Consider the following 25,268-nt stretch of genomic DNA (forward strand, 5'->3'; position numbering starts at 1 on the left):
CGGAGATAAGCTGATAGGCAGCACATTGGAGTTTGTAAAATATATACAATTTTTCATATACCCAACTAATAATTAAGTTTCTTACTTACAAATTAGCTGTTATTGTTGGCTCATTGATTGGGAGTTTTATTGAAGAGCTGACCATCGTTTTAGGAAACTTGTGAAAAAGGTTGAGTTTGCAGTCAAGCAAAGGAATGTGGTTGCCATGGCGACCAAGTGGATAATCATTTATGACTTCCCTGAGGCAAACAAATGCGACAATGGTCTTTTTGCTGGGTTTGTAAAATCTTGAAAAATCGCGTACGGGTCTTTCATATACAGACTTGGCATTTAATATGGAATATTTTTTTTGTGGGGGTGAACTTACTTTTCAAGATGTCTTAGAACCAAAAGTTCATTGGAATTATGTTGAAATTATTCTAGATTTTGTTAATGTGACCTTTAAAAGAAACAAAAACCACATTTTACATTTCGAAACAAATAAATTGATCCTTGAAAGTGATGTAAACTGATATCGAACTCAATTCATGGACAGTACTGTGTTAAACTTCTGTACGTTTTCCAGAAGTATCTCTTTATTTTGCACATTAGCCAAAAACATTTTTGACAAAAACAAAGGTTAAATTACGACTGGGATTACGGACAGTAAAATTACAGTTCAGTACTTCGTGTAACCCCCACGAGCATTCAGGAGAGCACGTACACGTTGAGGCATGCTGTTCACGAGATTTGCCAAGGTTTGGACAGGAATCGCTTGCCATGCAGTGACAATAGCCTGCTGCAATTCACGCACAGAGGTCGGCTGCTGGTCCAAGTGGTCGATTTGACGTGTTAATTCTGCCCACAAGTTCTCTATCGGATTCATATCCGGGGACATGGCAGGCCACTCCATATGCTCTACACCATGGTCAGCAAGAAAGTGTTGGATCATGCGAGCATGATGAGGCCGTGCATTGTCATCTTGGAAGACAAAGTTTCCTCGAAAGGCTGCACGAGCAAATGGAAGCAATGTTTCTTCCAGAATGGCCCTGTACTTGAACTTCATGCACTTGTCTGCACACTCGGACGTGGCCATCTTGACAATAGACCAGAAATCTAGACTCGTCACAGAAGATCACGTGATTCCAGTGTCCTGGCTGCCATTGACGGTGCTCTCTGGCCCACTGCAATCGGCGCTGGTGGTGTTTTCTGGTCAGGCATGGCTTTCTCAGGGGACGCCTGGCACGATAGCCTGCTTGAACCAGTCATTGGTTGACTAGCCTTCTGCATACAGGCACATTTGTCAGTTGCTGCCACTCAGCCCTAAGCCGATTAGCTGACTTGGTACGGCCATTGCGGACTAACCGGTGCAGCTGGCGATCATCCCTCCTTGTGGTTCTGCGGGGACGTCCTGGCCTCGGTATTGGAGTAGGGACACCCCTCTGAGCATTTCGTTTCAGGATCTTTGACACCTGACCTTGAGTGATGCCATACTGCTGAGCAATAGCACGCTGTTTCATGCCGTAATTTCGTAAAGCCACCACTCCATGACAAACAGCATTGTCGAGTTGACAGACCATCTCCAGAGGAAGCGGCAATAACTTTTGGAGATGTGCAGCAGTTGTTTTCCACTAATACAGAACGCAACAACCCTTGTATACCCGACTGTGAAGCCAATCATCAAATGCACCTGTCTGTACATTTTGCCACGCCACCTGTGATATAATCCTGTTGTTGACTTCTTGCTGCAACAGACAATCAGTGACATGGTTCTTTTAACAAATAAATCACCAAAGTGTAAAAGAAACTCACCAGATTGATATACTGAGTTAAGAAAGTAAACCCAAGTCAAGAAAAAAATATATTCTATATTAAATGCCAAGTCTGTATATATATAAATCACTATGCAGTTGATTTGAATGATGTATTAAGCCATATAGACAACTCTTTTGTGAATCTTGGTCGATTGTAAGTTGTATCACTACTGTTAAGTTCTCATGTTACTATATGTGTCAATTTGCAATATAATATGATAACCCATACTCATCAACTAGCATAATCGCTGACTTGGTGGCTAGCATAATCGGGTCCACATTTCCAAGCTGGCCTCCAAAGCCAGTCGCCGACTGGGCATCCTCCGTCGTGCGAAGTCCTTCCTTGGCACACCTGAGCTCCTCACCACATACAAGGCTTTCATCCGCAGCTCAATGGAATACTGTTCTCCCCTCTGGGCTGGTGCTCCTGCCTCACACCTTGCTCGGCTTCACGCTGTTGAGGCCAAAGCTTTCAGAATCATTGGAATCTCCTGCGATGTAGTCAACACCGAGGGCCTTTCACTCACTCACCGCAGGCAGGTTGGTGGTCTTTCTGTCTTCTACCGACTCCTCTCCGGCCTTGCTCCCCCAGCTCTCTCTGTGCTCTGTCCCCCCAATATTCCTTCAGGTCGCACAAGATCTGCCTGCAACCCTCTTATGGTTAAACTGCCAAAGTCTAGGCTCTCTGCTCACCTTCACTCTTTCATTCCCCTTTTCTCCCGCCTCTGGAACAAACTCCCCCACTCCCTTCAATCCCACTCCTCCCTCCAGGTCTTTAAAACAGCTGTTCACCACCATCTCTTATCTTCCCCCATCGAAAACCTTGATCTTTTCTACCCCCGGTAATTCACCCCAGAGTCCTTGCAGTGTTCATATGTTTTATTCCTCTCCCACCTCCCCCCAAGTCCTCCCGATGTCCCTGCTCTCAAATGTTGTGTTTGTGTCCTTCCCCCTCTTCCCCCTCTCTTTTGTGTCCTTCCCCCTCTCTCCCCATCTTGTCTGCCGCTCCCCTTGTTTTTTGTGTTTTGTGTGTCAGTTTGTCTTTTTGTGTGATTAATGTTAGCTCTTTCACGAGCCTCGATCTTGTATACAAAAAAAAAAAAAAAAAAAAATGCTCAGGTCCTGTGAAAAATAATGTTGGAGGATGAATGAATTACAGACATGTGCTTGCAAAACTCATTCAGGTATTTCTATAAGCAAATAATGAGTAAAAGATTTATCCAATTATTTCTTACTAGGTGTATAAATAAAGTTTGAAAAGGCTTTACATTGAGATAGTAAGTGAATGACCTTCCTATGTCCTTGAAGTCTCCAAGCATAATTAAAGAGTTCTTGCTCCACACAGTCTGACATGGACAATGAGAACAGATGTCCCTCGTTAAAAAAAAACATGCAAATCTTATTATTTTTTCTCGACCCCCGATCTCTCTCCTCCCTTCCCACCCCCATACTTCACTAGACCAATCCCCACTGCTCTCTCCCTCTCACCCATACTTCACTCGACCAATCCCCACTGCTCTCTCCCTCACACCCATACTTCACTCGACCAATCCCCACTGCTCTCTCCTTCCCACGCATACTTCACTCGACCAATCCCCACTGCTCTCTCCCTCCCACCCATACTTCGCTCGACCAATCCCCACTGCTCTCTCCCTCCCACCCATACTTCACTCGACCAATCCCCACTGCTCTCTCCCTCACACCCATACTTCGCTCGATCAATCCCACTGCTCTTCCCCCCTTTTCACTTCATTCGACCAATCCCATCTTTTCTCCTCCCTCTACTTGCCCCTCCCAATTCCATTTCTTTTGTCCTCCGCTAGTATAAAGGGACTTGCTTTGAGTTCAGAATTTAGAACTTCACTTAGCTGTCAGTACTGTGTATTGTTACATATTTATGTGAATGTATGTGAATTACTATTCCGGGCTTTGCTTATCAATGTGTAGTCGATTAAAGGTTGTTGTGATTAAAGGGTCAGGAGCCCTTCTGAGAAAAAGGAGACCGGAAACGGAAGAAAAAAAGACACGAGGTCCTGGAGAAGCGACGAGCCTTCTTCTTTCTCACCCAGCTCCGACGAGAGGGGGGATCGAGATTGAGCAGCGTGGAAAAGCTGCGTTCCCAAGCCCGTCTGGCGAGAGGAGTTACCAGGACGTGTAACTACCCTTTTGACACGTCAAGTTGCCGTGGGTCCGTGCATGGACCCAGCGTCCGGCACAGTTCGACGCACCGTCTACAAGGATGCGTACGGGTCACACTTTGGGGCCTCGCGCGTGTTGCAAGCGGCGCTTGCTTTGCCCGCTTTGCTGGGCCAGGAGGGGTGTGCTGCAGCCGTGGTTCCCGGTACGGTACGTGCCCGGTGGAAGCACGTCCGCCCGGGGTTCGTTCAACCGCCCGTGTGCGGCGAAGCCGACCATCATCTTGGTCAGGAGGGGCCCAGAGACATTGTGAGGGACAGAGACCAAAGGGGTCGTGAGTACCCAAGGGGTCGGGAGTGGGGAAAGGGGACACACACATGTAAGATGGCCATCTTAATCATCTCGGGGATTGATTGTTGATTGTGGATTGTTGATGGTGGATTGCTCGGGGAATATATCATTGATTATTCCGGATCCTTGGTGTGGGGTTTTTTTCTTGGTTGGAATTCATATTGATTGCGTTACGAAAGCGCATACATAATAAATCTTTCTGGCGGAGTTCCTCTCACGGTCCGGGGGTCACCGAGACCAGGTAGTCACCGGGAGGACCACGTAACAGTATGCTGGTGTATTTGGTGTGTCTTTATGATATTTCTTTGATGTGTATTTCTACTGTACTAAGTGGAAGTTCTCAAATAAACTTCTTGAATGACAATCTTCTTGGAGGGGCCTTCAATCATTGGCATATTTCTCCACAATTACACCATTGTTTCTCAGGCAATGGGCAAAAGTATGTTCATACTTCACATGGTAAGAAAGGTTTCCAGAGAAATTGTGAAGTCAAAACAGTAATCAGGAATATAATCTGGAATGCTGTCATAATGCAAGCTACATTCCAATAGGAGAGAGAGGGGGGAGAGAGAGTGAGAGCGAGAGCGAGAGGGAGAGGGAGAGGGAGAGGGAGAGGGAGAGGGAGAGGGACGGGTAAAACTGCAGAACCTTTGAAAAAATTTAAGTAATGAGCAAAACTACTCCTTACTAGGAGGGCCCAGGGGGAATTCCCCCCAGAAATGTTTGAAAAATTAACGTCAAAATAGGCATTTTAGGGGTACTCATGGCCAAATTGTCACAAAAATCCATACAAGTGTTTCAACATGCTCCATTACAAAACCAACAGCCAAATCTCACATTTCAAGCCAGTGATACATGGAGAAATAAACCAGGCAAGACCTGTCAGGTGCGGTCAATCCGAAAGACTGAATAGACGACTTGCAAGTGGAAGCACTAAATAGACGCACTGCGAGCAGGCACGAAGCCACTCCACACCTGGAAACCAACCCCATCACGCCGTTGAATCACAGTCCCCACGAGTCACATCGGGTCGGACGGGAAAGGTCGAAGAGGGGAGGGCACCTCACAAGACCCAACACCATGCCTCCCCACCAGCCAAAGCCCAAGCATCCATTGGTGTAAGGCAGATCACGGAATGAACCAATGGGGGAGTGAATGGATCATGGGGTTTCCGCCTTAGCCAAAACAGGGCTTATAAAAACCCAGACTGAAGCACAGAGAGTGGGTTGGCACGTCTGTGAAATCTGCAAGAATGGAGTGAACCTGCGAGGCCAAACAAGCTGGTGATCACAGTGCAGGGGAGGGCTGGCGTACGGACCAAGCAGTGGAGATTTCCTGGGCATGTTGGCCACAACCAAAATTATTTACATTTTACCTCTTTCTTTCCATACCTCTATTGCGCACCCTTTGAATACACTGAACATCAGCGCAAACCCCGTCCTTTGCAGTGCTGGCTTACTGACTTGCATTTAATGCTGTTTCCTCTAAGCCACACGCAGTCATCATATGCACCTCCCTACACGTCATATCACACTCTCGACCACAGTCTTCTTTCTTCCCCTCCCCTCTCTTTTCTTTGGGACCAACATAAGTCCGTTGACTTGCGTTCAATGAGCGAGAGGCCACAAACATGCCTCAAACGTCTTTCTCTTCTCTCTGTCCCGCTTCCTTACCTCATTTCCCCGGGAAGACTGAGACACCTGTGTTGTAGAATTGTGATTAAGTGATTGAATAAGACTTGGCTTCTGTGCTAGGGGTAAGAATTTTTCTTCTGTGACACTGCTTGAAAAAATGTGCTTCTTGTTCACGTTACAAACCGTTTCTCAAATTGTCCGATTGTCAGTTTCTATTGGTTATTAACACAGTGTGTGAATAGTAACAGAGTTCAGCCCGACCGTTTTGTTATGGTCAGCCATTAACAAACATTCCACTTTTGGTATCCTTTGGCTATTTGATTAATAAAAGTGGAGCGTTGAGAGCACAGTACTCTATCTGGGTGGTTTAATTTGCCGGAAAGATAAGGTGGATTTTGACGCTGGACTGTGCCTGAATTAAACATCTAAGATGGCGTCCGTGGTTGCTTAGGAACCCACTACACCAAGGCATTATCCAAGATTTGTCGGCTTACAGGATCGTTGTCCGGATAGTGGGTTTAAGAACTCAACTCGTGATCCCAACTTACCCTGAGTCCGCAACAATATAAACAGGCCCACTTGATTGACCACAACTTAATGAATCTGTTATTCCATAGAGTTTGGAAAAAAAAATGACCATCATTTAAAAAAGAGCAAACAAACATGAATGTGATGTGTTCTCTCAAGCTCAGCTTACCTTCGAGCAGGTGAGCAGCTTTGCTGGACTCCCTGGGAGGAGATTCACGTGGTTCCTGCTTTACGTGCTCATTGCTCAAAGCATCTTGGGAAGATGGGGTGTTTTTCTTGTCTTGGGGAGAATAACTTTGGAAAGTTTCCTTTGTCCCCAGATGAGCTTCACCTGTAAACCATTTGATAATTTGTTGCTTACTCAAGAAAGCATTTGTGTTATTCAAACAATCACTGAAGATAATTATTTTTGTTATTATTGTTGTTCTCCACACCTTTGACAAGCAAAGAGGAATCATCAATGAACTCGGACTCCACCTTTACTTCCACAATAAAATCTGAAAATAAAAACACCCCATTCAAACTCAACTTTAAATAACCTTTTTAAAAATCATTTTTGAATATATAATTGAGGCTCGTGGAAGAACTCGTACTAGAACACTGAACGCATCAAATAAAACAAAAAAATAAATCAGATCTAATCTTATTCATTAACATGGGAACACGGGACAGACATGGCTCTATATAATCTTATTCATTCATATGGGAACACAGGACAGACACAGCTCCATCTAATCTTATTCATTCATATGGGAACATGGGACAGACACAGCTCCATCTAATCTTATTCATTCACATGGGAACACGGGACAGACACGGCTCTATCTAATCTTATTCATTCATATGGGAACACGGGGCAGACACAGCTCTTTCTAATCTTATTCATTCACATGAGAACACAGGACAGACACAGCTCCATCTAATCTTATTCATTCATATGGGAACACGGGACAGACATGGCTCTATATAATCTTATTCATTCATATGGGAACACGGGACAGACATGGCTCTATCTAATCTTATTCATTCACGTGGGAACAAGAGACAGACACGGCTCTATCTAATCGTATTAATTCACATGGGAACAAGAGACAGACACGGCTCTATCTAATCTTATTCATTCACATGGGAACACGGGACAGACACGGCTCTATCTAATCTTATTCATTCACATGGGAACACAGGACAAACACAGCTTTATCTAATCGTATTCATTCACCTGGGAATACGGGACAGACACGACTCTATCTAATATTATTTATTCACATTAAAAAAAATGTAAATTGGCCCAAAGAAGGCATAAAGCCACTCCAGGTAAGTGGCTAAAGGAATGTTCGAAAAAGATAAGGATAAGGCAAAACAAAAAAATAATAAAATAAGAAAACAATTAGATACATTCAAAGTACACCGCTCCCATGCCAAATAAATAAATAACATCCTCCACCATGGCATTGCCGGGTGCCTTCGGTGCCTGCCTATACCGCCGTGCATCACATAGAGAGGTGTACAATAATTGATTGATTAATTGTGTAAATAAAATCAATAAACGATAATCATAAAATACTTTCTTAATCAATTTCGCTAATAGCATACCTCAACCACCAGTGTTTTATTGAAAGCTATAACTTTTTGAAAATTAATGAAATAAGACACTAATCGAAAAAATAATTAATTAATTGATTTCTTAATAAATAATGAATCGATTAATTGATTAATCAATACATCAACAGTATCCTTTATAGCCACAACACTTGGTCACTGTCGTGTTTGAATATCAGCTTCCTAGCTCAAAAGGTGGTGCCTGAGATATTGCCCAGATGACAAAGGAAATAAAGAAGTACTTAATTAATCGATAATAAGTAAGTAACTAATCAATTAATTGATTAATCAAAAAACAAAAAATACCGTTTTGCCAAACGCATGTGCTCATTATTCTGCCGAAATTTAACCTTCCCAGCTCAAAGGACGGCTGAGATATCGCTCAGACAAACAAACAAACAAAATGATGTCATGCAGAGCACGATACTTGTAAAATCCACCTTCCCCCCAAAAAAGGTCGCCATTGATCAATCAATTTGTCCATTTCATCAAGTTTAAAATTGAAGATCTTGATCAAAGATCGGGTCAATAGGATGAAAAGTGACAATTTTTCAGATGAAAATTGATGATTTTAGGTTTGACCTAGAGTTGACCTTTGACCTCAAAAATAGTTGGTTTCCCAATTAAGTGAGGCATTATACAAATGCTGTTAAACTTTCAAGTAAATCGGATGAAAATTGATAGATTTTCAGATGAAATTGGGAGTTTGACCGTAAGGTGACCTTTGACCTTTTGACCTCAAAATAGTTAGTTTCCCAATTTATTGACTCAATATACAAATGCTGTTCAATTTTCAAAGGCAATCAGATGAAAAATGGCGATTTTAGAAATTCGACCTCCAGATGACCTTTGACCTAAAAATCAATAGGCCTCTCAATTGTGACGACCTCTACAAATTGGTGAAGTTTCATGATGATCGGTTTAGAATTGTGGCCTGTAGGCAAGTGACAAACAGACAAACTGTTTAATAACAAACATAATAACAAACGCAACCAACCAATATACTTGAAAAAATTTCGATTTTGCCAGTAACAAGAAAGCAAGAAAGAAAGAAAAAGGAAACAAGAAACCGGAGTGAAAACCGAGGACTCCCTTTTAGTCCACGGGCCAGACAGAAAATCGGTACCAAATTTGGGGCAAAACTTAAGTGGTATTATAATGTTTGTGGGGTCAGTATGAACAAATTAATATATGATAACCTTTCCACAAGAGTAGCTTAGTCCATTTATTTTCCATCTTAACATTTTGGCCAATTGGCGCTTTTTTGTAATTAAGCAAAGTCATATATCATGAAAATATTCCATAAAAAGCCATCCATAATAAGTTAATAATATTTCCAGCTCACAGAATATTTCCAAGAGTCACTGATTATGGTTATTTTACCATAATATAGGCTAACCTCGATATATCACTATGGACGGGGTCCATGAAAATGGTCCGCACTATAAGTGAATAGCAATATATAGGGAGATTTTATATGCTAATAATAAGGAAATGGGCAATTTGGGATCCATTGAATAAAAGCGAAATATCCAATATAGTGATATATTGAATAGTGATATATTGAGGTTAGCCTGTAATCATATATTTACTTCCAGATTTTCTACAAATATTGTAAGGATGTAGATGTTAAGTTGTTTTCAGGCAGGAAACTGAATTGGGTGGGATGTGGAAGACAAGTATAAGCCTTTGTTTATTGCAGATATTTATTTCAGGTTTATAAGGTCAACTGTGTCCATCAGTATTGGTTCCAGCCCCAGTAATTAATCAATCCTACCCTGTCACCATGGACATCACATGTATCCACTCAGTGTCTGGTCCCTGGGGTTACCATGGCAACACACCTGATTGATACATGATAATAGTACACTGCTCATTCTGCAGACTGTTCCAGTGTACATGCTCCACTGCTGTGTAACATATTGCATTTTATTTTAACAGTAGATAGTGATAACAAATATAGAAGAAAACTCCCAGCATGTAGTTGGACTCCCAATCTTATTAAGGTAAGAAGTAATTTTCAGCTTTCAATGTATTTTTGTGAAGGTTATGATGAACAATACATAATCATACTTGAGTCTTTTAGGACTGTAAAAAGTGTCATGGGGGTGGTCTGCAAATACCCGCCCCCCACTTCTGATGTGTCTGATGCCCCCCACTCCCCCCCCTATGTATTTCTTTTTTTTCTGACAATTCCCACCAATATATTTTGATTTTTCCCCCACTAAGGTATTGCAATTTTTTCTACCCCACCTCCACCAATGCATGGCATTTTTGCAGTTATAATTACAACCTCTCCCCACCCCCCCCCCCCCCCCCAATACCACCACCCCATCCATCCTATTTTTATTGGTTTAATCCTCCACACCAAGCTATTTCAATTTTTCCTGACTCCCACCAACGTGCTTTGATTTTTCTGCCCACCCCCTATTTTTATATAACCTGCAGATTGTCCCCCATGACAATTTTAAATGAAACAGCCCTTAACAGGTTTTACTGGTTTTTTTTCAGGGTTTGACAACATTCTAATGAAAGATGGATCCAGCATTTGAAGAAGGAAGCAATGACTTGCCGAAGAAACGGGCACGCTTTCAGTGTGTCATCCACTGCTCTGATGATGACTCAAATTTGATGTCACCACAAAACTTTGAGTCATGGAAGACACTGCTTAGGGCTGCAGAGATAAGACAACATGCCTCTCTTTTAGACATCGCAAAGGGTTTGTGTGAAGGAGAGATTCCACAGGTCCAATATCATCGCAAGTGCCGAAGCATATTCACCATGAAGAAGCTTCTCGACACGATTGTCAAGAAAGGTACCTCTGTGGACTCCGTAGAAGACAGCTCTAGAAGACCAAGTAGAACTGCACCAGAATTATCTAGGGTGTATCCTGATAAATGTATCTTCTGTGGAAACCAACCAATTGAGGAAGAACTGGTTGCAGAACTAACAGATATCGATGTCGATGATGGTGATGATGAGTGATGCAATGGAGAATGAATCTATGATTTCATTCTGCAAATAAGAGACAGTTATAAATATCACAGCACCTATACTTCGATTTCATGATGCCTTGCAGTAGAAACAATTGACATGGAAGTTGGCATATCCTGGGAGTAGAATTTCACCAATGCAATCCATTACCATGTACATTGTACATGTACCCTAATTTTGTGTGTGTTTTGAAGGCAAAGAGTAAAAATGTGGAAATGTCTGATGTTGTTCTTGAATTTCATGCAATGTAAATGTATTCTACAACAGACTAACACATTTGAGACAGAAATATCATACTTTTGGGGGAGGTAGCAAAGCTGTAAAAGATTATACCCGGTGAAAGTGCATTTTTGGTTCTGCCAGAGGGTGTGCCCATTCAAGACATGATAATTACTAATAAGCTACCTCTCTGGCAAGGTTATCATATCAAAACATAATCTAGGGATGTTGAACTATTAAAAAATGGCAACTAGAATTTGCCCACCCAGATGGTACCGATACGTGAAATTTTGGGTCTGGGCCCATGGACTATTTCAGCGAGTGTCATCGCCTGGCCCCCCTCAGTGCTCGGCGATGACATCATGCAGCGCCTGGAAATGGAATAGCAAAGGAGCGGTGTACAACATCCAGGAGGCAAGAAACAGGAAGTATCATAAGTCAGGTAAGTGGATATCGCGGCCTACAGAGTCCTGGCAAAGGCATGGCATTTAGTCAGGGACATGGCCTGCTAATGCACCAACTGCAGGTGGAAACTCGAGCTGTAATATCATGCAAATGTATCAAATTATTACCCTGCGCTCGTGAAGCGAAAAGCGGGGTTAAGCATTCAGTTACGTACGTGTGCCGTGTGCCGTACGTGTCTGCATTTTAAAAATTCATTTTCTCAGAAACCGTTGGTCCGATTGACACGAATTTTACCGTAGGAGCGTCTCCGCCTGTATAATTTTTTTATTCATAATTATGACGTCATAGGTCAGTTGGTACGGACGCCATCTTGGAAAAACGTTACATCTCTATATCTCCCAAACCACTCTGGAAAAAATTGAAACATGGCTCATTGTTAAGTACTCACCATGGGGAATAAGATATGTTGATGGTGATGTCATCGGTGCCTTATTTATGACGTCATAATTCGACAAGTACAATGCTTGATCCACTTGACAGGCACCATCTTGGAAAAACCGAAAAATGTTGCACCTCTATATCTCCAAAATCGTTGCATGGAAAAATTGAAACATGGCTCATTGTAAAGAACTCCATATGGGGAATGTGTTATCGATGACGTCATTGGTGCTATAATTATGACGTCATAATTCGACAGGTACAATGCTTAGTCTGATCAGTTTGAAATGTATTGAGCGTGATCTATGCAACAATTATATTAGAGGATATAAATTTATGATGTCATCGCTCACGTGGTCTGGTGGCCATATTGGATCAAAGAAAAAAAAATGTTCACAAACAGAAAAGTTGGCTCGCAACAAGTTGACTGCACAAGGTAAGTTCTATGAATACCATCCAGTTAAAAAATGCAACACAAAACAACATGGAGTTACGTCTCACCAGCTTGACTACTTTATTTTGTAAAGAAACCAATGCCGATGTCGTGTCGCAAAAAAGTCACCCATACAGGATTGTTTACATTTAATGACATTAGTCAGGCAGATAGGTGTATCTGTAGCGGTTACCGCTGGATGCACACAATCGCCTTGCACCGGCCAGAACACGGCCAGACGCGCCTCTCCCGGGCATGCCCGGACTCACTGTTCCCGGGCACGCCCGAACCTCCCGGGCATGCCCGGTCTTGTCTTTCCCGGGCATGCCCGCCCTCGCCTTTCCAGGGCTCGCCCAGAGCGTCCGGGCATGCCCGCTATCGCCTTTTCAGGGCTCGCCCAGAGCATCCGGGCATCCCCGCTATCGCCATTCCAGGGCTCGCCCAGAGCGTCCGGGCATGCCCGCTATCGCCTTTCCAGGGCTCGCCCAGAGCGCCCGGGCACGCCCAGCCTCGACTTGCAAGGCCGCAGCCAAACACGCCCGGGCAGGTCCAGACTCGCCTTTCCAAGGCTCGCCCTTGACACCCGGGCATGCCCGGTATAGCTTTTGCCGGGCAAACTTCCCGACATAAATGTGTATATATATTGCTGCCCGATAAACGGGCTTGTCAGAATACCTGAGCTGTTTTGTTTCAATGAAGCAACTCGGACGAATTCCGTCTTTGGTCGCGTCAATTCTTTCGACTCGCGTTGGAGCGCAGTTCCTTCATTGGTGACCTACCGACATGGATACGGCAGTGACGCTTAAACTGCCTACCTTCTGGGAGGCTCACGCGGCTGTTTGGTTCGCTCAGGCGGACTCTCAGTTCGCCCTGTGAGGCATCACCGCGGACGACACCCGCTTCCACCATGTTGTGGCGGCGCTCGGTTCCGCCACCGCGGCCCGCGCCTTGAGCCTCCTCGAGCACCCGCCGGCTGCTGACAAATACGACGCGCTGAAGACACTCCTCCTCGACGCTTTCGCCCTCTCACCGGCAGCACGCGCACGGCGCCTGCTCGCTCTGCCCGAGCTCGGCGACACGCACCCGTCAGAGCGCATGGACTATATGCTCTCGTTGCTCGGTGAGCACTCTCCGGATTTTCTGTTCCGCGAGCTGTTCCTTCGCCAGCTGCCTCACCCGGTACGCCTCGCCCTGGCTGGCACGTTGATCACGGATTCCCGCGCCCTCGCCAGGGAAGCCGATAAGATCTCCTCGGCGGGCCAGCACATCGGCGCGGTTACCTGGAGCCCGCCGCCGTCCGAGGCGACGCCCACGACGCCCGAGCGCCCTGCGCGGTTGGAGGCCGAACTGCCGGTGCAACTGGCGGCCGCCACGCCGCACCGCCCACTTCCGACACGATGGCCGGGGCCTCCACCTGACCGGGCGTGGTGTTATTACCACGCCAGGTTCGGACACAAGGCTCGGACGTGCCGGCCCCCGTGCACTTTCGGCAGGTCGGGAAACGGCCGGGCCGGCGTTCATTCCCAGCCATTAGTGCCGGCCACTCGGGCAACTTGCTGTTTATTCGGGACAAAGCGTCTGGGCGGCGTTTCCTGTGTGACACCGGTGCCCAACTGAGCGTAATACCCGCCTCCGAGCAGGACAGGCGGGACGCCGTTTGCGGCCCCTCTTTGGTCGCTGCTAATGGCTCGGCCATACGCACTTTCGGCCCACGCGTCGTCACCCTCTGCTTCGGCAGCCAGCATTTTCAATGGACTTTTGTGACCGCCTGCGTCCCCATGGCTTTGCTGGGCGCCGACTTCCTCTGCGCGCACGGGCTGCTGGTTGACGTCAAACGTCGTCGCCTTGTCAACGCCGAGACCTTCAGCTCCCTGGCGTGCACGATGAGCAGCTCCGCGCCGACCGAACTGGTGTGCGCCCTCCCGGCAGCGAACGAGTTCGCTCGCCTGCTCGCGGAATTCCCGGCCCTCACGCGGCCGACGTTTTCGGCCGTCGCGGTGCGGCACGGGATCGAGCACCACATACCCACTACGGGCCCGCCGGTCTATGCCAGGGCCCGCCGCCTCGACCCGGCCAAGCTCGCCGTGGCGAAGGCCGAGTTCGACGCGTTGGAGCACCTCGGCATCGTGCGGCGCTCCGATAGCGCGCGCCACTGCACATCGTGCCAAAGCCGGGGGGTGGATGGTGCCCGTGTGGCGACTACCGCCGTCTCAACGATGCTACCACCCCCGACAGGTACCCGATCCCGCATATTCAGGACTTTTCCGCCCGTTTGGCGGGACGGGTCATCTTTTCGAAAATTGACCTGATACGGGGCTACCACCAGGTACCTGTCCGGGCGGCCGACGTCCCGAAGACGGCCGTCATCACACCGTTCGGCCTGTTCGAATTTTTGCGGATGCCGTTTGGCCTCAAGAACGCGGCCCACGCGTTCCAGCGCTTGATGGATGGCATGCTGCGCAACCTGCCGTTTCTTTTCGTCTATCTGGACGATATCCTCGTCGCCAGCACGTCCCGCGCCGAGCACCTCCTCCACCTCCGAACACTGTTCGGTCGCCTCAGCGAGCATGGCTTAATTGTCAACCCGGTCAAATGCCACTTCGGCGCGATGACCGTTGACTTTTTGGGCCACCGCATCACCAAGACCGGGGCCGTGCCGCTGCCGACCAAGGTCGAGGCCATCACCACGTTCCCGCGTCCCCGTTCCATCAAGGCCCTCCAAGAGTTCCTCGGCATGGTGAATTTTTATCACCGATTCGTGCCCCGCGCTGCTCAGCTCATGCGGCCCCTTTACGAGGCCCTCCGGGGCAAGCCGGCCAAACATGACATTGTTTGGTCCGCGGCCATGGACGCGGCCTTCGCCAGCGCCAAACGGGCCCTCGCTGACGCAACGCTGCTGGCTCACCCGGTGCTCAACGCGCCCATCGCCCTCACTACGGACGCCTCCAACTACGCGGTGGGCACCGTCCATGAGCAATGGGTGGACGGGGTTTGGCAGCCACTCGCTTTTTTCAGCCGGCAACTCCGGCCGAACGAGTTAAACTACAGCACGTTCGACCGCGAGCTGCTCGGGCTATTCCTGGCCGTTCGCCATTTCCGACACCTCCTGGAGGGCTGCCCATTCACGGCTTTCGTCGACCACAAGCCGTTGGTCTACGCAATGGCTAAGGTCACGGAGCCGTGGTCGGCCCGCCAGCAGCGCCACCTCTCCGCCGTGTCGGAGTTCACCACGGACATCCGGCACGTCGCCGGCAAAGACAACGCCGTGGCCGACTGTCTTTCTCGGGCCAGCGCGAACGCGGTCCACCTCGGCGTAGACTTCGCGCTCATGGCAGCCGACCAGACCACCGACGCCTCGGTGCAGGCACTCCGTGCGGCGGACACGGGCCTCCGCCTGGCCAACATTCCCTTCGCGGGCACCGTCCTGCTCTGCGACGTCTCCCAGGGCCAGCCTCGCCCCATCGTGCCCGTTTCCTGGCAGCGCCGCATCTTCGCCTCCATCCACGGCCTTTCTCACCCGGGCCGGAAAGCTTCTCAGAAGCTGGTGTCGGCGCGTTTCGTCTGGCACGGCCTTCGACGAAACATCCGCGACTGGGCCAATGCCTGCACGGCCTGCCAGTGGGTCAAGGTCCACCGCCACACCCAGGCCCCGCTGGCACCTTTCGCCGTGCCTGAACGGCGTTTCGACCACGTCCACGTGGACCTGGTGGGTCCCCTGCCCCCCTCGCGGGGGTTCACCCACCTGCTCACCATGGTGAACAGGACCACTAGGTGGCCGGAGGCTGTGCCCCTCGCCTCCACCACTACCGCCGACATGGCGCAGGTGTTCATCGCCACCTGGGTCGCGCGCTTCGGCACACCAGCGGACATCTCGTCCGACCGCGGCCCACAGTTCACGTCCGAACTTTGGGGCGCAGTCGCCCGCTCGTTGGGGGTCACGCTGCACCGCACCACGGCCTACCACCCCCAAGCCAACGGGTTGTGCGAGCGGTTTCACCGCTCCATGAAGGCCGCACTCATGGCCAGCCTTCAGGACGACGGTTGGGCCGACCGGCTGCCGTGGGTCCTTTTGGGCCTTCGCACGGCCCCCAAGGAAGACCTCCAGGCGTCCGCCGCCGAGCTCGTCTACGGCCAGCCGCTCTGCGTCCCGGGCGAATTCGTGCCCGACGCTACCAGTCCCTGGTCCGCCGCTCGCCAGCGCTCGGACCTCCAGGAGGCCGCCCGACGATTTGCCCCGGTGCCGACGTCCCGCCACGGTGGCCCCCAGTCCTACATCCCCCTGGCGCTTCGCACAGCGGAGTACGTCTTTGTGCGTCATGACGCGCACCGGGGGCCACTCCGGCCGCCATACGACGGGCCCTTCCGGGTCCTGCGACGGGGCGACAAGTCTTTCATCGTCGACTTCGGCGGCCGGCCAGACCGGATTTCTGTGGACCGCCTCAAACCGGCGCACATGGACGTCGACCGACCACCACGGTTGGCCCTTCCTCCGCGGCGAGGCCGCCCCCCGTCCACAGTTCCCCCCGCCCGACCACCCACCACCACGTCGGACCCCTCCCCACGACCCTCCAGGGGTCGCTTCGGCCGGGTCATCCGGACCCCCCTTAAATTGACCCTGCCGGTGCAGGTCGATTCTGGAGGGGCGTGTGTAACGGTTACCGCTGGATGCACACAATCGCCTTGCACCGGCCAGAACACGGCCAGACGCGCCTCTCCCGGGCACGCCCGAACCTCCCGGGCACGCCCGCTCTCGCCTTTCCAGAGCTCGCCCAGAGCGTCCGGGCATGCCCGCTATCGCCTTTCCAGGGCTCGCCCAGAGCGCCCGGGCACGCCCAGCCTCGACTTGCCAGGCCGCAGCCAAACACGCCCGGGCAGGTCCAGACTCGCCTTTCCAAGGCTCGCCCTTGACACCCGGGCATGCCCGGTATAGCTTTTGCCGGGCAAACTTCCCGACATAAATGTGTATATATATTGCTGCCCGATAAACGGGCTTGTCAGAATACCTGAGCTGTTTTGTTTCAATAAAGCAACTCGGACGAATTCCGTCTTTGGTCGCGTCAATTCTTTCGACTCGCGTTGGAGCGCAGTTCCTTCATATCCATCATAAGAATTGTGGGTTTAGACGTACAAGCATGAAATTTGGCACAGTCATAGATAATAATCTAATGAATAATTCCAGATATGGACCCACCGCGAAAACGTCCTCTGGTAGACATGGCGGCCATTTTGTAAAATGGCCGTTTTGACCGCGATTATATTTTACCGGACGACACGAATGCTTCTTTATGTTCTAATGAAATGACTCTAGATACACATATATGCCATAATTGTATTCTCCAAATGACCACAATTTGCATTTGTGTTGCCAGCAATGTCAATTAACCCACCAAGCACCGTAACGGTAACTTATATTACTAGATAGTTCCAGTTTGATCTTGTTTATACGTCACAATTTTGTCCACCACACTGGCACAAAGCGGTACATTTCAAACTAGCTTGTTTGCACTTGCATCGTCCCTTGCAACCCTTTTTGCATTTACAACAAATCAGCTCCCTTGATGAAATGCTGGCTTCAGGAAGCATGGACCACAGGGGTTTCCAGTTGTGGGGATCGATCCATCCCCAATCCCCAGGTGAGGGCAGATCCATAACAACCTTGAGCATGTTTCCCCAGCAGTGGCCACCCGTGTACACAGCCCTCTTGATTTGTTGTACTAGGGCTCCTCTGGTAGGGGGAATAGCTTGCATGGCTCGTCCTTTCTTCGTGAAGAGTGCCTGTCGAGCTTCGTCTATGTTGACGAGATTGCTGGTGCGATCGTAGAGAAGAATGGTGAACCGCTCGAGCACTGCCACAACATCATCAGAGATGTCTGCTGTCCCCGTGGAGAGATGAACTAACGCTGGCGTCAATTCGTCAAATACTTTCCAGGTATCCCAGGCTGTATTCTTGCCACGTGTATTAAATGACGAGACTGTGTCACACCCTGTGTATGCATGGAACATCGGGAGGGCCTGTGACTTATCTGGTCCGAGGAATGCTGCAATTTCATGTGCTGGAATATACCTGAAGTGCTGGCCTGTCCCAAAGGCCACCCAAAGCTCCTGGATTTTGAGTTTGGTTGTTGCTGCCACAGCCAATACCACTATATCTGTATCCACCGTACGCAGAAGAATTTTCTGAAATCCATCACGGACTGCATCCGCGAGATGTATCATCATTCGTGTATCAGCCTCCTCATGGTCACATGGGGCAAGATGACTGGTGTCGCGTGCGGGAATGCACGTCACGTCTGAACCATCCGTGGTGACTATCTGCTTATCTGATACAAGATGTGTGATGTGTTTTGTCAAGAAGGCAAACAGTTCTGTTTTGTTTGCATCAATTCTCAGGAACTGCTGCCAATTTCCTGGAAGAACAGTGGATCCGTCAACTCTCCTTCGAATGCCTTTCCCACGTTTGTCCCTGGCTTGAGATTTCAGGCTGTTGTCACGGTACTGGTCCCAGACTATATCCACACGACAGGCTCTTTGCAAGTGACCTTGTATGTGTGGCAAGAATACTTTCCGTCTGTACCTGCGCCTTTGATTGTCCAGGTTGCAGTGGATCCACTAGCTGATAACTCTTAGACATTTCGCTGTTCGAAACACCAACTGAAAAAAAAGATAAGATACGATAACAAGTTGCAATAAATAAATAAAAACTTTATTTAATTTGCTAATTTGCACTTTATTTAATTTGCTAATTTGCACTAATTTGCATAAAAATGATATGTGGGACATTTTTTCAACTATTTAACATAGCAAATCATTTTCTACACATTTTTTCCTATCTATAGACACCAATGAGAAGTATATTTCGGGGGGGGGGGGGGGGTGCACGAGACCCCTATCTAGCCACTGGACTAAAAGCGGCCATTTTGTAAAATGGCCGCCACGGCTACCATAGGACGTTTTCGCGGTGGGTCCATATCTGGAATTATTCATTAGACTATTATCTATGACTGTGCCAAATTTCATGCTTGTACGTATAAACCCACAATTGTTACACCTATCTGCCTGACTACATCGAGTTGAGAAGCGGAAGTGCGGCTCACTAGAATTTCGTCCCACAATTCATAGCGAATAAACAACTATGAAGCCACAAATAGGAGAACTTCCATCAACTGGTTAATTAACAGAATCCCAAAATGTATTAGGATGGATTTCCATGTAACATGAGGAGAACTGAAGGACATTTTAACCTTGGAACTACACACTTCCACCCACACATCCACTCACTTCCATCCACACATCCACTCACTTCCATCCACACATCCACTCACTTCCATCCATACATCCACTCACTTCCATCCATACATCCACTCACTTCCATCCACACATCCACTCACTTCCACCCTCACATCCACTCACTTCCACCCTCACATCCACTCACTTCCATCCATACATCCACTCACTTCCATCCATACATCCACTCACTTCCACCCTCACATCCACTCACTTCCACCCATACATCCACTCACTTCCATCCATACATCCACTCACTTCAATCCATACATCCACTCACTTCCATCCATACATCCACTCACTTCCATCCACACATCCACTCACTTCCACCCTCACATCTACTCACTTCCATCCATACATCCACTCACTTCCATCCATACATCCACTCACTTCCACCCTCACATCCACTCACTTCCACCCATACATCCACTCACTTCCATCCATACATCCACTCACTTCAATCCATACATCCACTCACTTCCATCCATACATCCACTCACTTCCATCCATACATCCACTCACTTCCATCCACACATCCACTCACTTCCATCCACACATTCACTCACTTCCATCCATACATCCACTCACATCCACCCTCACATCCACCCTCACATCCACTCAATTCCATCCGTACATCCACTCACTTCCATCCGTACATCCACTCACTTCCATCCGTACATCCACTCACTTCCATCGGTACATCCACCCTCACATCCACACACATCCACCCTCACATCCACTCACTTCCACCCACACATCCACTCACTTCCACCCACACATCCACTCACTTCCACCCACACATCCACTCACTTCCACCCACACATCCACTCACTTCCACCCATACATCCACTCACTTCCACCCACACAACCACTCACTTCCTCCCACACATCCACTCACTTCCGCACAAACATCCACTCACTTCCACACAAACATCCACTCACTTCCACACAAACATCCACTCACTTCCACACAAACATCCACTCACTTCCACACAAACATCCACTAACTTCCACCCACACATCCACTCACTTCCATCCATACATCCACTCACTTCCACCCACACATCCACTCACTTGCACTCATACATCCACTCACTTCCATCCATACATCCACTCACTTCCATCCATACATCCACTCACTTCCACCCATACATCCACACACTTCCATCCAAACATCCACTCACTTCCATCCATACATCAACTCACTTCCACCCATACATCCACTCACTTCCATCCATACATCCACTCACTTCCATCCATACATCCACTCACTTCCATCCACACATCCACTCACTTCCACCCTCACATCCACTCACTTCCACCCTCACATCCACTCACTTCCATCCATACATCCACTCACTTCCATCCATACATCCACTCACTTCCACCCTCACATCCACTCACTTCCACCCATACATCCACTCACTTCCATCCATACATCCACTCACTTCCATCCATACATCCACTCACTTCCATCCACACATCCACTCACTTCCACCCTCACATCCACTCACTTCCACCCTCACATCCACTCACTTCCATCCATACATCCACTCACTTCCATCCATACATCCACTCACTTCCACCCTCACATCCACTCACTTCCACCCATACATCCACTCACTTCCATCCATACATCCACTCACTTCCATCCACACATCCACTCACTTCCACCCTCACATCCACTCACTTCCACCCTCACATCCACTCACTTCCATCCATACATCCACTCACTTCCATCCATACATCCACTCACTTCCACCCTCACATCCACTCACTTCCACCCATACATCCACTCACTTCCATCCATACATCCACTCACTTCCATCCATACATCCACTCACTTCCACCCACACATCCACTCACTTCCACCCATACATCCACTCACTTCCATCCATACATCCACTCACTTCCATCCATACATCCACTCACTTCCACCCATACATCCACACACTTCCATCCAAACATCCACTCACTTCCATCCACACATCCACTTCCACCCATACATCCACACACTTCCATCCAAACATCCACTCACTTCCATCCATACATCCACTCACTTCCATCCATACATCCACTCACTTCCATCCATACATCCACTCACTTCCACCCATACATCCACTCACTTCCACCCATACATCCACACACTTCCACCCATACATCCTCTTACTTCCACCCATACATCCACTCACTTCCATCCATACATCCACTCACTTCCATCCATACATCCACTCACTTCCACCCATACATCCACTCACTTCCATCCATACATCCACTCACTTCCATCCATACATCCATTCACTTCCACCCATAAATCCACTCACTTCCACCCATAAATCCACTCACTTCCACCCATACATCCACACACTTCCACCCATACATCCTCTCACTTCCACCCATACATCCACTCACTTCCATCCATACATCCACTCACTTCCATCCATACATCCACTCACTTCCATTCATACATCCACTCACTTCCACCCATAAATCCACTCACTTCCACCCATACATCCACTCACTTCCATCCATACATCCACTCACTTCCATCCAGACATCCACACACTTCCACCCATACATCCTCTCACTTCCACCCTCACATCCACTCACTTCCATCCATACATCCACTCACTTCCATCCATACATCCACTCACTTCCATTCATACATCCACTCACTTCCACCCATAAATCCACTCACTTCCACCCATACATCCACTCACTTCCATCCATACATCCACTCACTTCCATCCAGACATCCACTGTCAAGATACCTCACAAGGAGGAAACGATCGAACTGCTCTCACAACTTGGCGATTAACGAATCTGCTCTCAGGAATCAAAATCTCCGTTCGAGCTCCGATAACAACGAGCGGAATCGATTCACCGGGTCAGTACATCGACACGATCTTGTACGAGGGAACCTGATTAGGACATCGACACGATCTTGTACGAGTGAACCCGATCAGGACATCGACACGATATTGTATGAGGGAACCAGATCAGGACATCGACACGATCTTGTATGAGGGAACCAGATCAGGACATCGACACGATCTTGTATGAGGGAACCAGATCAGGACATCGACACGATCTTGTACGAGTGAACCCTCCCCGTACATAGTGTGATTCCCCATGTAAGTGTATTTAAACAGTAAACATCACGCACCGTGTCCGGACTTGTTCTCCTCAGGTCGAGCGATCCTGAACCTGCAGTCCGAGTGAGGATCTTCAGGACCGACCAAGTTCCTTCCATCGGAGAAACTCGAGGATCCCGCAGGGTTCAACCTGTTATCCTCACCTGAGAGATGTCCATTCATGGCGAACAGTGAAGTGAAGAGTGTAGTACAGTGTAGTATAGTGTAGTAGTGTAGTAGTGTAGTAGTGTAGTAGTGTAGTAGTGTAGTAGTGTCGTACAGTCCCCCACAGTACACACAACATGTGAGTTTCCTCAACCGATCCCTGAAAATAATTAATTCATCAATTCCAATCTGCAGATTCGCCACAGATCGTTACAAATATTCAGGGTTTGTTTAATTCCAATCCGCAGATTCCCACAGATCGAGGATTTCGTTACAAATATTTGGGTTTTATTTAAAAACTAAAAACGAACAAGAATTCCTGATCGATCTGTAAAGTTGTGATGTTAATGATGATGATGAGGTCATGTTCGATCAGTTTTATTAAAATGTCAGAATCCTCATCCTCATTCACCGAGCGAAACAAAGCCCCAGAATGCCCCACGCCCAAAGAAACGGAGCCCCAGAATGCCCCGTGCCCAAAGAAACGGAGCCCCAGAATGCCCCGCGCCCAAAGAAACGGAGCCCCAGAATGCCCCGCGCCCAAAGAAACGGAGCCCCAGAATGCCCCGCACCCAAAGAAACGGAGCCCCAGAATGCCCCGCGCCCAAAGAAACGGAGCCCCAGAATGCCCCGTGCCCACAGCAAAGCTTTCATGATATCAAACGACATTTTGACATGGATAAGACCAAGCAAAAGTTCTGTCATGATCAGGTAGCACGAGAGTGGCCATCTTTAGTTCAGGGTCAGCAGGTCTGCATGGAGCCACTGCCAGCACCAGGTACTAGCAAATGGATTCCTGGTGAGATTGTACAAAACCACAAGTTGTCTCGGACTCCAGGTCATACTTGCTCAGAGCAGGGAACGGTTTGTTCCGCAGGAATCTCCAACATCTCCGATCTTCAAGGAAGATGGCCAATCACACAAGCTGTGTGTGAACCAGATATTGCAAAATCGGACGATGATGAGCATAATTGATATTCTTCCTCTCCTTCTCTTGCCACCGATGGTGATCAGCATTTTCTCCATTGCCCCCCACTGTTGTGGTTCATGAACAGCTACAGGAGCATATTGCCCATACTACTCCCTCAGGCCATGTTGTAAAACATCTGGACAAACGGAATCTTTAAATTGATTTTCATTTTGAAGGAGAGGAGATGTAAAGTAATGCTGTATGTAATGTCTTCGTTATAAGGATGCGGACACGCAAATATGATCACGCACCATTCTTATTCCAGGCAACGGCAACACAGGCCTCGCTTGGCCCCACCCACAGCGGCCTCACTCTGCCCCACCCAGATAGGATCAAGCACCATCTTTAATCCAGGCAACGGCAACACAGGCCTCACTCGGCCCCACCCACAGCGGCCTCACTCTGCCCCACCCAGATAGGATCAAGCACCATCTTTAATCCAGGCAACGGCAACATAGGCCTCACTCGACCCTGCCCACAGCGGCCTCACTCTGCCCCTCCCAGATAGGATCAAGCACCATCTTTAATCCAGGCATCAGCAACACAGGCCTCACTCGGCCCCACCCACAGCGGCCTCACTCTGCCCCACCCAGATAGGATCAAGCACCATCTTTAATCCAGGCAACGGCAACATAGGCCTCACTCGACCCTGCCCACAGCGGCCTCACTCTGCCCCTCCCAGATAGGATCAAGCACCATCTTTAATCCAGGCATCAGCAACACAGGCCTCACTCGGCCCCGGCCCACAGCGGCCTCACTTAGCCCCGCCCAGATAGGATCAAGCACCACCTTGAATCCAGGCAATGGCAACACAGGCCTCGCTCGGCCGTACACGGAACTACACTCCTCCCCCCTTAAGTCACATAGTCTTTCAAATATGCTGGTCGCACAATGCGTCTAGTAGAAACACGCGGGCATTGAGCCGTGGACACGAACGGCGATGGTGAGGCATTGGAGACAGATGACGGCTCCCCACCAGACACCAAACTAGGCTCAACCAAAACCGGAGGAACATCCACACTACTCTCACTGCCATGAACATCCGGCTCCACAGATGGATGATGGGCAGCTGGCCGAAACGTGGTCACGGGCACTTCAATGGATGAGGACACATTGCACGGTGGAACAAAATTGGTTGTGTGTGAATGACCGGACCCGCGAGCCAACAACTGATTCACATGACGT

General features: G+C 48.6%; 1 protein-coding gene across 1 annotated transcript in view; it reads right to left on the reverse strand.

Moving 5' to 3' along the window:
- Positions 1 to 23,131, reverse strand: part of LOC137428091 (uncharacterized) — a 31,041-nt gene extending 7,910 nt beyond the window's left edge. Inside the window, exons 1-3 of the mRNA XM_068118021.2 lie at positions 22,981 to 23,131; positions 6,877 to 6,939; positions 6,612 to 6,773 (exon numbers count right to left, since the gene is read on the reverse strand). Of these exons, the coding sequence (XP_067974122.2) occupies positions 6,612 to 6,773; positions 6,877 to 6,939; positions 22,981 to 23,131 (376 nt within the window). The remainder of the gene's footprint in view (positions 1 to 6,611; positions 6,774 to 6,876; positions 6,940 to 22,980) is intronic.
- Between the last annotated feature and the right edge of the window lie 2,137 nt (positions 23,132 to 25,268).

This window comes from Myxine glutinosa, chromosome 5 (genome assembly GCF_964187855.1).
Source record: "Myxine glutinosa chromosome 5, kmMyxGlut1.1, whole genome shotgun sequence".
Taxonomy (NCBI): Eukaryota; Metazoa; Chordata; class Myxini; order Myxiniformes; family Myxinidae; genus Myxine; species Myxine glutinosa.